Genomic DNA, 18,255 nt, shown 5'->3' on the forward strand with positions numbered 1-18,255 from the left:
AATACCCAGAAATTTCCACGTTATGTTGTGTTATTAGGCGGACTTCTGCAGAGTTTTTGTATCTGACTGTTGTAATTTTTGCATTTTTTTTTAAATTCAACAAATATTAAAAATTCTGTAATTTTTAATTTCCGGCTTAGCCCTATTGTTTATTAATAATCAACATCTTTAGATGTTTTTTTGCTTGAATCATGTCACAGTCCTGTCCAATTTTCTACGACTTTTTTGCTTCAAATCAAAGAGTTTGTAATGTTGTGGTTGGGTTCATGAATCATAACGATAAAATGAAAGAAGAAATATGCCTCAAAAATCGTTCTCTTGCAGAAGCAGCAGCCATCAGATCTAATGACACAGTTTTTACTCACCAGAACATCTGTAATATTAAATGTTCCTAGCACCTAAACCAGGCTCACCAGCGGCTAGCCCTCGGCCTCCCGCTCAAAAGCCTCCTCCAGCCGGTTCTTCCTGCGATCCTGTGGCAGCTGCGGTCAGAGGACCAGTATCTGTTCCTCGATGTGGATGTAGTGCACTGCGCTGGTCACCAGTGTTGCTGTGCTGGTGCTGCAGGCTCATGTGAGCATCTCGCAGCGTGACCCGGCCGAGGGAGCCTGGTGTGAGGGGTGTCTTCTGCTCTGGAGCTGCTCCACACGATCATTACAGCAGAGTCAGCTGATTACAGGCTCGAGTGATTCAACTCTGATCACAGTTATGTATGTTTTGCTTATTGTTCACTAGAAGTCAGTGGTGATCTGTGTGTGTGTGTGTGTGTGTGTGTGTGTGTGTGTGTGTGTGTGTGTGTGTGTACGTCAGTGTTCTTAAGTTTTGTTTGACCCTCATGACCTCTGAACAGTTTTCTAATAATCCATGAGTTGTACTTTGAGGTCAGTATGTTATAATGCACTCCAGGAGCACAGAGTAAAGATCAAAGTATAATTATATAAACGTGCTCCAGGATGGCTAGCTGCTGGGTACAGTGTGTATTTTGTATTGTGCTACTGCTGTATTTGTTTTTTTCTAATGTGCCATCAATTTTTGTCATGAGAAATAACCTGAGCTGATGAGGCCATAAACTTAAAATCAGAGTCCTAAGTCACTTCCAGTGTGTCACCCTTGTATTTTTTTTTAAAACAGGAAAGTCATATTGCTGATAGGTTGTGTGGAATTGCAGCTTGTATGTTATTTGTTTGTAAATTCATATCTAGAGATGGCGTGAGAATGGCACTAATGTGTGTTTATTGTGATGGTTCGAGTTCGTGCTCTGGCATTAGTTGTGACGCGCTCTCTTCTGGCCTGATTCTCCTACTTATGCACCATCAACTGACGACCATGATGTGGTGTGGGTGTGTGTGTGTGTGTTTTCGGGTGTGTTTGCAGCTCACCTGTGCCGTTTTGAGGATGAAAGATGGACACTCCCACTGTTAAGCAGATCTCAACACCAGCTCATCATCACCTTACAACACCACCAATGGAACGGTACCACCACACACACACACACACACACACACCACACGCATAGACACACACACAACAAACACCTCAATATACCACACACAACAACATACACACTAAACACACACAAACCCACCACATACAATACCACATACACACCACACACCACACATAAAAAGAACAATACCACCCAACACACAAAAACAACATAACACCACACACTCAAACCCACTCATACACAACACACCACCTCACCATAACCACACACACCGAGAGACAAAAAAATACACACACCCACAAAAATACCACAAACACACAAAACCGACACACAAAATCCACAAAACACAAACCACACTCAAGTCAACCACCACAGACACAAAAACGGTGACTCAATAAACAACAACACACTCACAATAACCATACCACACCTGCACACCAAACAACAACACCTCCAACCAACACCAACAACACAATACAATATACATAATTACACACAACACAAACCTCCAGTAACATAACAAACTAACACAAGTCCCCATAACAAAAAAAAACAACCCACACCCCCACCTACATAATACATGTACAACAAACCAACACACACACACACCCATACACAAACGCACAAACCATAAAACACATAATTAAAGCCACAACTTAAAACAACAACAAAACAAATACAATACCACAAATACCCAACACAACAAATCACAAATACAACACGATAACAAAAACACAAACAACAAACCACCAAACACAACCACACTCACTAATAAATACACCACCAGTCATAACCAACAACTACACCAACAAAAACACCAACAACAACAAACCACAATCAGAATACTAACACACAAACACACAAACCCAAACAAACCACCAAACTTAAACACCACAAACAAATATTAACAACACACAACAACACTCACACAACTAAACCCAAAAAAAACATACCCACAACAACACAAACAGAACACACACAACAACACATAAACACAAACCACATCATAAAAACACACAAAAAAACATATACATAACTACACACACCACAAACAACACAACATACATATACAACATAACACTCATATACATACACCATTACACACACACTCCATATACATAAACCACACACACACATCACACACTCCATATACAAAATAATAACCCACACACACCTCATATAGCAATACCAACACACACACACCCTCATATAATACATCAACACACACACACACCTCATTATACACACTACACTACACTTCATAAATAAACCACATACACTAACACCACCACACCACTCATATACAAACTAACACACACATCTATAACCTCCATATCAGACACACACACACAGACCCACTCACTACACATACACACTACACACACACACTCATACCAACCATACACAATACACACACACACTCAATACATACACCAACACACAAAACACTCATAATACATTACACAACACACCACACCACACTCATTATACCAATACACACCACACACATAACTCCAATATACAAAAATACACCAAACACCACACATACATATCAATTATACAATACACACACGCCCTCATATATCAGATCCAACCTACACTCAAACACAACTCTACTTCATAAACACACCCACACTCATACACACACCCAGCACCTCATATACATTACACCACACACAACACCATACACACTACACACATCAACTCATATACAACAACAAACCACACACCACACTCATATACATCCACAATCATACCACACACACACACACCCATATACAACCCCACACACTCCTAAAACACCCACACACAACTCTATCTACACACATATAGCCACACACATACACAACACACTCCATATAACATAACACCACAACATAAGCACACACACACCCTCATACACACATAAACCACACCATACACACAACACACACGCATTCATACACACCCTCACATAAACACCACACACACCACACACACAATCTATACAATACCCTCATACACACATAAACACACACACTCATACACACAAACACACACACACATATATATATATCCGACCCATATCACATAAACACACACACACACTCCCATAATATACACATATATATATATATATATATATCATATATATATATTTCTATATACATATACACACCTCACTCATATACATACACACACACACTCACTCATACACACATAACACACACACACACTCATATATATATATATATATATATATATAGTATATTATATATATATATATTATATATATACACACACTCATATACAAACACACACACACACTCATACACACAAACACACACACGACGCTCATAAAACACATGTACAAATACACACATCGACAATACACACACACGCACACCACACACTCATAAACACACAGTAACCACCACACAAAAAGCGTTCAAAAAACAATGCGGGGTCACAAATTATCTTGTACATTAACAGATGCTCTACTTTTATAAAAATAAGTGGTTTTTTTTACAACCTCAAAAAGCTAGAATGTGATACTCCTGATATTGATTCCCACAGTTCCATGTGTGCCAGGTTTGGGAAGGGATTACGTAACACAAACTGTGTCCTACGACAAGAGAAGCTCTTATTTGTGGTCATTTGAAGAAACTTTGTGATATCCTGGGCACCTCCGGCCGAAATTGGATAAAAACAACCCTTTAATAATTATTTTTTTTTTTTTTTATTTTTGCCCTCTTTTTGCCCTTTTTGTTCAAAAACCGAAATCTCCTTTTTGGGTGGGGGAAGGTATTTAAATTTTTGTAACTTTTCATTGTCACCAGTATTGCAAGTTGATATAGTAACCATTTTTCACCATATTGTTCTTGTGTGTTTGCTGTGTTTCGAGCGCTGCGAGTTTTGTGCCGCTGCCGTCCGCTAGCAGCAGTGGGTAATGGTAGTTCCTACTGCGGAGCGGCGGCGCTGGCGTTCCTCCCTAGAGCTGCTGGTGTCCTTCGCGCAGGTCACGCTCTGACTCTGCCTGTTCTCCCAGCGCCTGACTTCTCTATCTACCGTGTGAGCTAGCCAGCCTGCAGACCCACCCTCAGCGACACCATCACCTTCCCACAGTCCCTCCACCAGGTGCGACTCACACACACCCACCACACACACCCACACCACCCACAACACACAGGATTCGTTACGGATTGTACAGCGTCTACGCTCACATGCGTTTCTCTCGTTGTAGGGCTCATGAATGTGATGACGAACGTGGGACGGAGATCTCGGCGAGGTTTAAACAGCAACATACAGGTTTGTGAGCCCCCAGCACCGTCAGATTCTGAGCCCCGAGGTCAACCTCAGCCTTCTCTTGATGTGCACATGGAGTGCTATCATGAGCGAAGTCCAACATCAGCACAGACGGTACACTCTTCACACAACACCGACATTAAGTGCTGCTTCAATTGTTCTTGTTTATCCCACACATCATCTGTTTTGGTTTCCCAGCATGCACAGTTGCTGGGAAAGGACATAATCCCATGGGGTCCTTCTCTGGAAAGTTGCCTCATCATCAAAAAAAACACAACACACAAGAAACCAACAGCATTCAAATATACGGCTAACCTATAATAGAAGAACAACTTGGTGAGTAAAAAAATTAGGAATGTTGCCTTGGTCTGGTACAATGAAATAAAATTATATTCTAATGAAAATGACCCTAACACTGGTGAAATAACAATAAATGAAGAACCAAAAGTGATAAAAATTATAAAAGGACATAAATCTAAACTGACATAAAATGTAATTAAAACTACATCGAAGAATAAGACAAACAAAACAGTGACAAAAAACACCTAGTGAAAAAAACTAAAATGTAAAACCTGACATAATACTAGCTAATTCAAGATATCTTATTTTTGTTTTTCATTAAACATGATAATGTTAAGTTGACAATGTTCTATAAATATAAATAGCAGAATTGATTCTCAATCTGATCTTTTTAAAAATAACTGAAAGGACTATACGGATGTGTCAAAATAAAAATAGCATTAAAAAAAAAAATGGTTAAATGTCCTGGTTATTGTTAGGGTTAGTGTGTGTTGTGAACCCTGAATTGAATCAAACACTGATATGATAATGTCCATTCTGTAGATCTTCTTTTAAACAGCTGATCTTGAATCAGTGTTTGGATGAATTCTGCAGCCATGATCCAGTCATCTTCCTGTTTATGAATCTGACGTGAAAATGTTGGCGTGTCCTCGGGTGTAGAGAGCGTTTTGCAGTGCTGATCAGGACGGTTACGAACCGCTGACCCGCCTCAGTCTCCCAGAACCAGCGCCGCCCCCGTTCTCCCGTCCCGCCCCCGCCCAGCTCCGCAGTCGAGGGAAACTACACCATCAACCACCGCAACGTCACCCACCGCCTGCCTGCTCCGGCAACTGCTGGGGCGGCAGCTCAACATACACCTAACAAGCTCCCGGAGCACTGAACCAGGTGATTGCACGAGCAACACTTCCTGCTGCTGTCACGTGTTTGACCGGCTGCTGAGCCTTGATCCTGACCCCTCCCCAGATGGTCATGGGCTTGGTCGTGAACCTGCAGCCCAACCGAACCACAGGCCCTCGGTGTCGTGTGGGGTCACGGTCGCCACGCTGGTGCTGACGTGAGGATACTCCACCAACCTCACCTTCACTCTTCACGAACTGGTGAGTGTGTGTGTGTGCGCAATTAGAGGAGTGCACGAGAGTTGGTGAGAGAAGCAGTCGAATTGTGCGTGATAGTGTGCGCAAGAGTCTGCTGAGTGCGACGAGGGCAGAATAATGTTGTTTTTCGGAGAGTGATTCAGCATAGGACGTGCGAGTGTTGTGTGCGTTTGTGGCGAGAGTGTGTGGTGATAGGGTTTGTGTGAATTGAGTGGCACATGGTGTGTGTTTACACGCGTGCGTAGTGTGTGGGTTTGACAGATACTTTTTTTTGTGCCCCCCCCCTTGGTTTTGCAGTGTTGTGTTTGTGCGAGAAACTGCCACAAGAAATTGCGTGAGTGCGGCGAGAGTGTGTGTGTACAGTGTGTGCCGCAAGTGTGATTCAGAGTGTGTTTTTTGTGTGTGTGCGCAGTGTGCGTGAGAACGTGTGTGCGAAAGAGTATAAAGAGAGTGCACTAGTGTGTGTGAGAGCCTGGCAAGTGTGCCGTGATATTGTGCCTGCGAGTGTGTGTGTGTGAGAGAGTGAGGTGTACCCGATACTGTGTGCCAAGTAGTGGGTGTGAGTGAGAGGAAAACGAAAGAGAGAGTGCTGACTGTGCGAGTGTGTGTGTGTGTGTGTGTGTGTGTGTGTGTGTGAAAGAGTGCGCGCGTGTGTGCGTTTTGGGGGATGAGTGACACAAGAACAATTGAGTGAGAGTGGTTCTCAGTGTTTGTGTGTGTGTGTATGAGAGAGCGTGTGTGTGCGTTTTGTTTGTTTGTTGGTTTGCTGTGTGTGTGTGTGTGTGTGTTGGTGGTGTGTGTCGTGTGAGTGAGGGAGTGTGTGCTTACGATTGTGAGTGTGTGTCTGACCTGTCCTGTAATGAACGCATGATGATACTGAAGGTGTTTTGTGTTGCTGCAGAACTCCACTACCAGAGAGTTTTACCTGAGCGCAGGTGAACGTCTCTGCCCTTCTGGCCCGGAAGGAACAGGTACGCGCTAGATGATCAGCACAGGCTTTTCAAACCTGAGTCTTTAATATGCTGGATGTACAGATGCACGACGCAGGAGGAAGCAGGACATCCACAGATTCCTAGAACTCATTCAAATGTCTAAAAATTCACTTTTCAAAATTTAAAGTTATAGTTCACCTAAAAGTTGTTCACAGAAACAAACAGCTGAGGGTTGCCATAGAGTTCTACTGTATGGCAAATACTAGGGAAGTCAATGGGTACCATTAGCTGTTTTTTTTTTTTTTTTTTTTTTTTTTTTTTTTTTTTTTTTAAACACACATTCTTCCAGCAGAAGAAAAACTCACACAGTTTGGAACTTGAGGGTGAGAAAATGATGACAGAATGATTATTTTTGGGTGAACTATTCATTTTGATGCCATGAACATTATTTCACCAGAGCTCTTAAACCATGCTGACGGAGAGGAGGTGTCATAAACAGATTTTATTAACTACTAGAACTAATGAATGTGATTAATTAGCATTTGATCAGTCAGATCTTTGTTGTTAGTTTTTGATGCTCTGTGCCAAATTAGCTGCTTATAGGTAGTCTATGTGTGCAGCATGGTTCGTATTCTGTCATTTTGGTGTAAAGATGATGTGATAGATGTGCCCTGATTGTGTGATTGCTGCAGACCGCCTTCGTGGAGGGAAACGGCTCTCTGAACTTCCTGCAGTGCAGCGTGGGCCGCTCGTACGTGTGCAGCGCGGAGCAGACGCTCTCGATTGTGCCCAGCTTCTCCATAAACACCTTCAGACTGCAGCTGCAGCCCTTCAACGTCACCGCCTGCTCTCGATTGTTCTTCCTCAGCGGTACTGACCGCCGCAGGCAGACACCGACTCCATCCGCGTTCCTTATCTGTGCAGATCTTTAAAAAACTCTTATTTAAAGGGGTCAAGAACTGCCTTTTTTTCAGTGTTGCACTGTTCTCTGAGCTCCACTGATTGTTATCAAGATTTTTGTTAAAAAAAAAAGCTATGTGCTAATTAAAAGCTATTCCCACCGTGATGTGGAAACAGTGGGCGGGGCTAAACAGAGCGATGTGGAAATGGTGTCGGCGGGGCTAAACAGGCAGCGACGTTTGGAAACGGGTGCGGCGGGCTAAACAGGCAGCGCGACGTGGAAACGGTGGGCGGGGCTGAACAAGGCAGTTACCGTGGGAAACGGTGGGCGGGGCTGAACAGGCAGGTCGAGTTGGAAACGGTGGCGGGGCTGAACAGCAGTTACGTGGAAACGAGTGGGCGGGGCTGAACAGGCAGCTACGTGGAAACGGCTGTGGCGGGGCTAACAGGCAGTTTACGTGGAAACTGTGGGCGGGGGCTAAACAGGCAGTTACGTGGAAACAGGTGGGGCGGGGTCTGAACAGGCAGCTACGTGAAACGGTGGGCATGGGGCTAAACAGGCAGTTACGTGGAAACGGTGGGCGGGGTCTTAAAACATGCAGTTACGTGGAACGGTGGGGCGGGGCGAAACAGGCAGCGACGTTGGAAACGGTGGGGCGGGGCTGAACAGGCAGCTACGTGGAACAAACGGGTGGGCGGGGCTAAACAGGCGCGTTTACGTGGAAACGGTGGGCAGGGGCTGAACAGGCAGCTACGTGGAAACGGTGGGGCGGGGCTGAACAGGCAGCTATGGTGGAAGACGGTGGGTGTGGCTAAACAGGCAGCGAATGTGGAAACGGTGGGCGGGCTGAACAGGCAGCTATGTGGGAAACGGTGGGTGTGGCTAAACAGGCAGCGAGTGGCAACGGTGGGCTGAACACAGCTATGGGGCAACTACAGGGCGGAAACAGGCTAGCTATGGAAACGGTGGGCGGGGGCTTGAACAGGCAGCTATGTGGGAGCAACGGTGGGCGGGGCTGAACAGGCAGCTATGTGGAAACGGTGGGCGGGGCTGAACAGGCAGCGACGTGGAAACGCGTGGGCCGGGGCGGAACAGGCAGCTATGTGGAAACGGTGGGCGGGGCTGAGCGGGCAGCTATGTGGAAACGGTGGGCGGGGCTGAAACAGGCAGCGACGTGGAAACGGTGGGCGCTGCTTATCCCACACTATTACATCATAGAGCAGCACATTCCCACAAGCTGTTGTTTTGGGAGACTTGCCTTCAATATAAGCTGTTTTTAGAATAACGACAAAGTGTTGAGTTCTGAAACTTACAGGATGTGTTTATAGGGGGTACAATGACCTCTTATGTTAAAATATCAACCAAAAGGGAATTTTTGTTTTCTCAGTTCATCACCCTTTTAAAAATGTAAAAACTGTCAATTTGATTTAAAAAAAAAAACTCTGTGCTTTCTGTGTGTTGTGTGCAGTGGAGGAGTGTCGCGCGGATCCAGGAGAACATGCTCATCCCCCATCATCGTGGGGGTGGCTCTGGCCGGTCTGGTGCTGATCGTCCTCATCGCGTATCTGATCGGCAGGAAGCGGACACACGCCGGATACCAGACCATCTGATCATCTTCATCCTCCTCCTCCTACTCCATCTCATGCACTGGCTGTGCACTGGTGGTGTGTGGTGTGTCAGGGGTGGTGTGTGTGTGTAGTTGTGTGTGTTCACTGTGAGGTCAGGGGTGTGTGTGTGTGTGTGTGTATGTGTTCACTGTGAGGTCAGGGGTCAGCTGCAGTGGTCATGAGTGTGTGTGTGTTTCTGTGCTGTGAGGTCAGAGGTGTGTGTGTGTGTGTGTTCACTGTGAGGTCAGGGGTGTGTGTGTGTGTGTAAGGGGTTGAATGACTTCTGATTATTATGTAATGAAAGTCGAGTGGACTAGTCGCTGACGATGTCATTTAATGAACAAACACATCTGGAGCTGAGACTGGAACAGATGTGACAGCTATGACACACGACACAGTGCTCCTGTAACAGCTCATTTATCAGTTCTTTTGTCTTTCAGTCAGTCGTTACACTTCTCACAGATTTCTGCTCGTTCTAAATCAGATACATACATTGATATGAATGCATTAGTGAGAGCGAGTGTGTGTGTGTGTGTGTGTGTGTGTGTGTGACAGCGTTTAGATTAGAACAGTGATTAACTTCCCTGCACAATAAGCTGTTTAGACTGTGCATTCCTCCCGTTCAGTTCTTCTTGGATCCAGATGATATAAACACACACGTCTTGTGGAGCTGTCAGAGCATGTACTGATTGGAAACGGAGTGTAATCCTGTTGCGCCCTCTATAGGACCAGCGACTAGTCGACGTCAAGCTGAAAGCGCCATGACAGAGCATTAAAGTCGACTAGTGTGTGTGCGCGTGAGTGTGTGTGTGTGTGTGTGTGTGTGTGTGTGTCAGTTGAAAGCCGTTCTGAATGAGTGTTTGTGTGGATGATGATGATTGTTTGAGTCCAGATGTTCAGCACAAACTGGACAAACCTTCACTCTCAGACGTAATCCTCAAAATTACTCCGCTTTTTTGAATTTCTTTTTTGTATTCTAATGTTCTTTATGATGTTCTTTTTATTCTAAAATGCTTACATTTTAGTGTTTGTACTGATTTTAATTGGCTTTATGTACAAAAATAAGTTTATGACATCAGCTTATTTACGTGTGTGTGTGTTTTGTGTGGTGTGATGCCGGCATTAAATGACACCTGATGTAAATAATTAATGTTTATTCTTGTTTTAGAGCCGCTGGTGTATTACCCATGATCCTCCACACACACACACACAGCTGTAAGGGCTGTTCACACAGAACACGTTTGGTCTAGATCTGATCTGATCTGAACCTGATTTCATGAGCGAGACGCTGAGAAAGACACCAGTGCAGTGATTCTGTTGTGAACATGAACCCTAAACACTGATGATGATGATGATGAAGGATCTGCTTGTTGCTCGAGGGAAAAGGGAAATGAATGAATGTGATTCTGAAACTGTATCTTTGTGTTTCACAAGACATCTAAAGTGCATGCCAGTGACATCATCATCAGCAGCAGCTTCCTGACACAGTGATGATGATGATGATGAAGATGATGGTTGGTCTGTAGATCAGTGTTTAAGTGAATGTGATGATGATGATGATGATGGGTTTGCGCTTCCTGGTGATTTGATTGGTCACATGACCGCCTGTGTGACTGACGGTGGCTGGTTTCTGGTTATTTTTGTAGGGAATGTTTGGATCTTTTTCTGCTTCAGGGTTTGAGGTTAATAAATAAATAATGACTTCCACTCGTCAGCGTTTGATTAATGAACACAACAGCTGAACGTGGTCCCCTGTGTTATCATGAGCAGCAAACATCTGTCCAGATCATTTATGCTGTTTCTAGTGCAGTAATAACTAAATACTATAATAGTTTTTCATATTTTAGTTTTTTTTTTTTTTTTTTTCAGTTTTGTGGTCTTTTTTTAGTTTGTTTAAACATACACTGCTGTTTACACGTTTGAGATCAGTAAGATTTGTAATGTTTTTTAGAGAAGCCTATTATACTCAGAAAAATAACTTAATATTGTGAAATATTATTACAATTAAAAATAATAGTTTTTCTATTTGTATAGATTTTTATTTATAATTTATTTCTAAGACGCAAAGCTGTATTTTTTCAGCATCATCATTACTCCAGTCTTCAGTGTCACATGATCTTCAGAAAGATATATCTTAATGTACAACACTCATAATAACAGTAATCAACATTTCTAATTGTTTTTTAAATCTAATATTTATTTTATTTCAGCTAACAAAATTGATTCTAATAGTTCAAATTAAAAGCATTTTAATTTTTAATTATCTTTGATATAATTAATGTTTTGTTTAGCATTTATCAATAGAGAGACTTTTTACTGCTCTTTCATCATTATATATGTTTGCTGTTATGAAAAGCTCACTTGCAGCAGAATGAAGAGAACAAGTCACTTATTGAGTTTGTTTACACATAAACTTGCAAAACCTGGTATTATGATATTTCACCAGCTGAAAAATGCTGATAAACAATAGATTTTTTTTTTTTAAGTTGAATTTAATGTTTTAAACATCCAGCTGATTATAGCAAAGTGTAGTAATATCAAAAAAAGCGTTTAATTTAGCAGGTAACATGTTTTGTGGCACCACCTTGTGTCAGTCACATGTAAAGCAATTCAGATTCACAAACTTCACATTAGTTACATTAGTCACCAGATATCTACTGTCTTATTCCTTCCATTGTCTATCATTCCAGAAATATTAGTTTTATTATTTTTGTATATTTTCGGCACGTCAGCGCTTCACTTCTCTCCTGCGGCTGCTCGGTGCAGTCCTTCTCCCAGATCTTCCAGTTTCTGTCTCTTGTCCAGATCCTGGTCGGTCCTGAAGAGCAGCCCATACAGACAGCCAGAGATCAGACCCGTCGCACTGCTCTCACCTGCACACAAATACATACTCCACCAAACAAAACTGTTCACTGTATGATTGTTAATTACTTAAAATGGCCAATTTAAAAGTGTTTAACTACACTACCAGTCACAAGTTTTTAAACAGTAAGATTTGTAATGTTTTTTTTTTTTTTTTTAAGAAGTCTCTTCTGCTCAGCAAGCCTGCATTTATTTGATCAAGAGTACAGCAAAAGCAGTAATATTGTGAAATATTTTTACTGTTTAAAATAACCCCTTTCTATTTGAATATATTTTAAACTGTAATTTATTTCTGTGATTTCAAAGTTGAATTTTAGCGTCATTACTCCAGTCACAAGATCCTTCAGAAATCATTCTAATATTCTGATTTGCTGCTCAAAAACATTATTATTATGTTGAAAACATGTATGCAGATTTTTTTCATTTTTCTTTGATGAATAGAAAGCACAAATGAACAGCATTTATCTGGAATAGAAATCTTTTGTAACATTATAAATGCCTTTATCATCAACTTCCTTGCTAAATAAAAGTATTAATTTCTATAACCCCTGCGTCCGGGACAGCCCTCTGAACTCCAGCGCTTGTACATCTCAACACACACACACACACAGTACTCATGAAGAGGGACTTCTCCAGTACAAGGTGTGAGCTCTCTTGAAAAAGTTGAAATTATGAGATACTAAATCAAAATTATAAGCTTAAAGTGAAAAATTATAAACATATTAAGTCATAATTATAAGATAAGGTATGAGATAAACATTCGTAACTATGGGATAAAAAGTTAATTATGACATGAGTCAAAATATGAGATAAATGTAAATTATGACATTAAAAAAGTTGGATTTTTGAGATACTAATAATTATAAGATAAAATACAAGATAAAAAGTCCCAATTATGAGATTATTAAAAAATATATATCTTAAATAAAAAGTCATAATTAATGACATAAAAATTAAAAATTCTAAGATACTAAGTCATAGCTAAAACATAAAGCCAAAATATTAGATATTTTAATTTTTTTTATTATATAGAAAGTTATGATTATGAGATAAAAGTCAAAATGATTAAATATGACATCTAAATAATGAAATTAAAAAGGCATAATTATGACAAAAAGTTGGGATTTTGAGATATTAAGTCAAGTCAAAATATGAGATTAAAAAGTCATAATCATGAGATAAAAGGTCTTGATAAAATGAGATGAAATGCATTTTGAGATACTAAGTCATAATTTTAATGAAGTCAAAAATGAGATTAAAAAGTCATAATTATGAGATAAAATGTCTTTTTGATAAAGTAAGATACAATTAATTTTAGGATAGTACATCGTAATTAAAGATAAAGTCAAAATATGAGATTAAAAAGTCATAATTATGAGATAAAAGGACTTTCTGTCCTCTTGTTCTTACACTGTAAGTGTCCAGATCTGCTCACCTGCCATATGCCGGATGGTTTTCCTGCAGTATTCCTCCGCTTTCGAAATGACATACGCCGTCATGACCGTCATGAGGTCACGACCCCAGCTGACCAGTGGCTTTCCCTGGATGGTGTATGAGGTGAAGAGAGCCGTACACAGCGAGCCCAGGAACCCTGCGCACAGAACGAGACGCGTCTGTGAAGGACTGATGGAGGACTGACTGATGCTCATGTGAGGATGAGGATGAGGCACCTATGGGGTGATTGTGGGTCATCCGGCCCTTCTCTATTCACACTTCCACCAGACTGTCCAGCCGCTGGGGCTGACAGTAGCGCATGCCCACAGACATGGCTTTAGTTGCAGCTCCGTGACCAGAACCTGCAGGAACAACCACACACACATCCATCACTGAGTGCTTCTGTCACAAACTGATCTGAGATCAGAACCGGAACAGGCTCATTCCTGCAGATCTACACATCCCCACCCTTCACATGCATGTTCACTGAGATCATACCTCATGTTTCATTTTCATCCATATCACATTTGGCCATCTTCAAAAAATGGATAAAACACACTCTTCCATCTTTATTTGACCCTCTTACACTCTTCTAATACAGAATCTTCTGATTCTATTTTATCTATTTGTTGACTTGACCCTCTAACACTTGCACTCTCTATTCATTTTCTAACTGCTTGTTTTTCTTAAAAAAAAAAGGCCTCTGACTTTCTCTGTTCTTTTTCTATTCTATCTACTTTTTTTTGTTTTGTTATATATATATATATTTTTTTTTTCTTGCTACATGTACTGTGTTAGGCTAACGAGACGTCACAGCACTTGAAGTAAAATACACAAAAGTATCATGTATTAAGTCAATTATGGGATAAAAAGTAATAATTATGAAAAAAAAGGAAAAATTATGAGATACACTGTCAATTGTGGCATAAAAAGTCATAATTATGAGACAGTAAGTCATAATTGATGAAGTCTACAATGTTAGATAAAAAGTCAAAACTATGAGACAGTAAGTCAATTATGAGATGAAGTCTACATAAATAGATAAAAAGTCATAATTATGAATTAAAAAGTCAAAATTATGAGATACTAAGCCATAATTATGAGACAAAGTCTAAATTTTTAGATAAAAAGTCATAATTATGACATAAAAAGTCAAAATTATGAGATACTTAGATAAAGTCTACATTATTAGATAAAGCCATAATTATGAGACAAAGTCTACATTTTAAGATAAAAAGTCATAATTATGAAATAAAAAGTCAAAACTATGAGATACTAAGAAAAAGTCAAAAAGTTAGAAAGTCATAATTTTGACAAAGTCAAAAAGTAATTATGATTTACCAAAGCATTTTTTTATGTGGTGAAAATTGGCTTCCATAATAAATAGACAGCTTCCTGTGTGACTTACCCCCACATCGTTCCAAACCCGTAAAAGCTTTGTTCATCTTCAGGACACAATTTAAGATATTTTGGATGAAAACCGGGAGGCTTGTGACTGTCGCATAGACTGATAAATAAATAACAGTGTCAAGGTCCAAATATCTTGTATTTAAAATTATTCAAAAATCATATGATTCTCATCAAAAGTGACATCAAAACACATTTTAGACCTGATATTAAGAAGTGTGCATTGTGCACAAGTAGTACTCCAAATAAAGTTTAATTATAATTGTTATATCAGTAAGTCTGGAGTTATCCGTCAGTAAATATGTTAATAGATATGAACTATACTCAGTATAAAATAAACATATGACTTGTTTACTAGGGAAAGCAGGTTTTCATTCCCCGTTGACAGATCTTTGTTCTTGTTTTCACTTCATTTTGATCAGTTTCTCATAAAACAAGACGTCATTGTGTTTCTCCAGTAAATGTATCTGATTTAAGGATGTTAAAGCAATAATCCCCGTGAAGCCGTGGTTTACAGTGAATTTATAACAGCTAAGGGTTGTTGTTCGGTACGACGTGAAGCGGAGTTATAGCTGTTATAAATTCACTGTAAACACACGGGGCTTACTGCTTTTATAAAACGGTTATTTCATATACACAGTACGGTTTCACAAAATAAAACAGAGCAAATAAAGAGTAATGATATTAATATAAACAGTATTCTTCCACCAAACAATGTAGTTCCTCAGAATCAGCTGACTAGACTAAGCGCTCACCTAAACCCTTCTGTCCGGGACTTCTGGCAAAGCTGAACGTGAACTGATAGAAGTCTTTCCCAGAATCCTTCAGCTCCTGCTGTAGTCTGGGTAAAAGACTCCTCAGCTTCTCTGGACTGTCACACCTTCACAAACAACACACAGGGATCAAATACTGTACCTGCACGGAAATAACATCACACTGCTTTAAAACAGGCTTCATCATGAGATCGCATTTCTTTTTATTTGATCATTTCTCTTTCTTGTGTAGAGCTGCTTTATATCTAAAATTAAATTTCAGTCTCATAATTAATTAACTTTGTTATTTCCTGTTTATTACTGTGAAGCAGCTTCGGTGTCACATGATCTTCAGAAATCATTCTAATATGATGATTTGCTGCTCAAGAAACATTTCTGATTATTATCAATGTTGAACACAGTTGTGCTGCACAATATTTTTTTCTGGAAACTGAGATACATTTTATTTTTCAGGATTCACAGATGAATAGAAAGTTCAGAAGAACAGCGTTTATTTGAAATAGAAATCTTTTGTTACATTATAAATGTCTTCACTGTCACTTTTGATCAGTTGAATGCGTCCTTAATGAATAAAAACCTTAATGAATAGAAAAGTTCTTACATTACCCAAAATTCTGAATGTATCAGTTTCCACAAAAATATTGTGCAGCACAACTGTGTTCAACATTGATAATAATCAGAAATGTTTCTTGAGCAGCAGATCATCATATTAGAATGATTTCTGAAGATCATGTGACACTGAAGACTGGAGTAATGATGCTGAAAATACAGCTGTACATCACAGAAATAAATTACACTTTAACAGAGATTCACATAGAAAACAGCTGTTTTAAATAGTAATAATATTTCAGATTTTTCTGTATTTTTAATCAAATAAATGCGGGCTCGGTGAGCAGAAAAGACTTCTTTTGGTTTCGTGAGCGGCAGGCGTCTCACCCCAGCTGTAACATGCCGTCCAGGAACTCTTCGCGGCTGAACTCGCACTGCGTCGCCGCTCTGAACTTCCAGGCCACGATCAGGACACTAACGCTGACCGGATCCAGCAGCAGGTCATCACAGAACTGCTGGATCCCGTCGATGCTGATCTTACTCTCATCGTGTGGATCTGCAGACGCAAGGAACAAACACTTGATAGACTGCCTGAAAAGAAATAAATAAATCACCCTCTGACTTTCAAATGACTTTCTACTTTTTTAGATTAGATTAGATTCAGCTTTATTGTCATTATGCAGAGTACAAGTACAGAGCTAATGAAACCCATGTCTTGCATACGTCTGTGTGTAGTGGTTCTTGAAGCACTGACTCCAGCTGCAGTCCACTCTTTGTGAATCTCCCCCACATTTCTGAATGTTTTTAATACGCTTATAGAAATGTAGTGGCGTGTAAAGTACAGTATTTGTCTTTTAAATGTAGTGAAGTTAAAGTCATACCTTTCTATAAAAAATAATACAGATACTCAAAAAGTGCACTTAGTAATCAAGCCCCACCTTTATAGTGTTGGTACAGCTGATGCAGCTTCTCGTGGTCCACTGCTGTCTTCATGGGGTCTCTGCGGTGGAGCTCAGGGTTCTGGGAGCAGTTATCGCTGGACGTCTCTAGTGTCCAGTCATTGTGGGTCAGACAGTACAGAGCGCTTCTCTCTGCGGCCCGCGTGAAGGACGTGAACTGACGGAGCTTCTCCTTCTGAGATGACTTCAGTTTATGCTGAACAACCACAACAGCTTCAGTGAAACCGTAACTTACAGTCTGTCACGGTGTGTGGAATCTCACCTTTGTGTCAAAGTTTATTTGTTACAGTTTTGGAAACTCAGGACTGCAAGATATAAACTTGCAATTGTGAGATAAAAAGGTACAACTGTGTTTTTTTTTTTATTCTGTGGTGTAAATAAAAAAGAATTGTGAGATGTGAATCCGGCGGATCTCCCTCTGCTCATGCGCGGACACCACTCACGGGAATGCTGGGAATTGTAGTTTTTACACCTTAACGACTTATCACGCGGCATAAACAAACACAGTACACAATACTACACATACATGTATCGTGTAAACATTTTTTTTTTTTTTGGATGGGATTAATCGTATGAGAGCACTGTTTTGAACTTATAACGTTGTAAAGCATTTTGGCATTAATAATAATAATAATAATAATAAAAAAAGTTCAGAGGATTTCGATGCGCTTACGTGCGGAGTTGTGAGTGCGCGCTGACGTCACG

General features: G+C 40.4%; 1 protein-coding gene across 1 annotated transcript; it reads right to left on the bottom strand.

Moving 5' to 3' along the window:
* Window positions 1-13,925: 13,925 nt before the first annotated feature.
* Window positions 13,926-18,237, bottom strand: LOC109081041 (DCN1-like protein 2). The gene is made up of 5 exons (XM_019096048.2): window positions 17,530-18,237; window positions 16,979-17,147; window positions 16,025-16,149; window positions 14,099-14,224; window positions 13,926-14,019 (listed from the first exon to the last, which is right to left on the bottom strand). Exons 1-4 carry the CDS (start codon window positions 17,582-17,584, stop codon window positions 14,136-14,138), a joined length of 438 nt encoding a protein of 145 aa, XP_018951593.2. The 5' UTR covers window positions 17,585-18,237; the 3' UTR covers window positions 13,926-14,019; window positions 14,099-14,135.
* Between the last annotated feature and the right edge of the window lie 18 nt (window positions 18,238-18,255).

This window comes from Cyprinus carpio, chromosome B1 (genome assembly GCF_018340385.1).
Source record: "Cyprinus carpio isolate SPL01 chromosome B1, ASM1834038v1, whole genome shotgun sequence".
In the NCBI taxonomy this organism is placed as follows: Eukaryota; Metazoa; Chordata; class Actinopteri; order Cypriniformes; family Cyprinidae; genus Cyprinus; species Cyprinus carpio.

Bases quoted from the DNA above. Each gene is read 5' to 3' on its own strand.
- LOC109081041 (XM_019096048.2), bottom strand. From the start codon at position 17,584: ATGAAGACAGCAGTGGACCACGAGAAGCTGCATCAGCTGTACCAACAC. The intron at 16,150-16,978 runs GTGAGACGCCTG...TTGTTTGTGAAG, and splicing joins GACGGCATGTTACAGCTGGG to GTGTGACAGTCCAGAGAAGC. The intron at 14,225-16,024 runs GTGAGCGCTTAG...TTGTTCCTGCAG, and splicing joins TCCCGGACAGAAGGGTTTAG to GTTCTGGTCACGGAGCTGCA.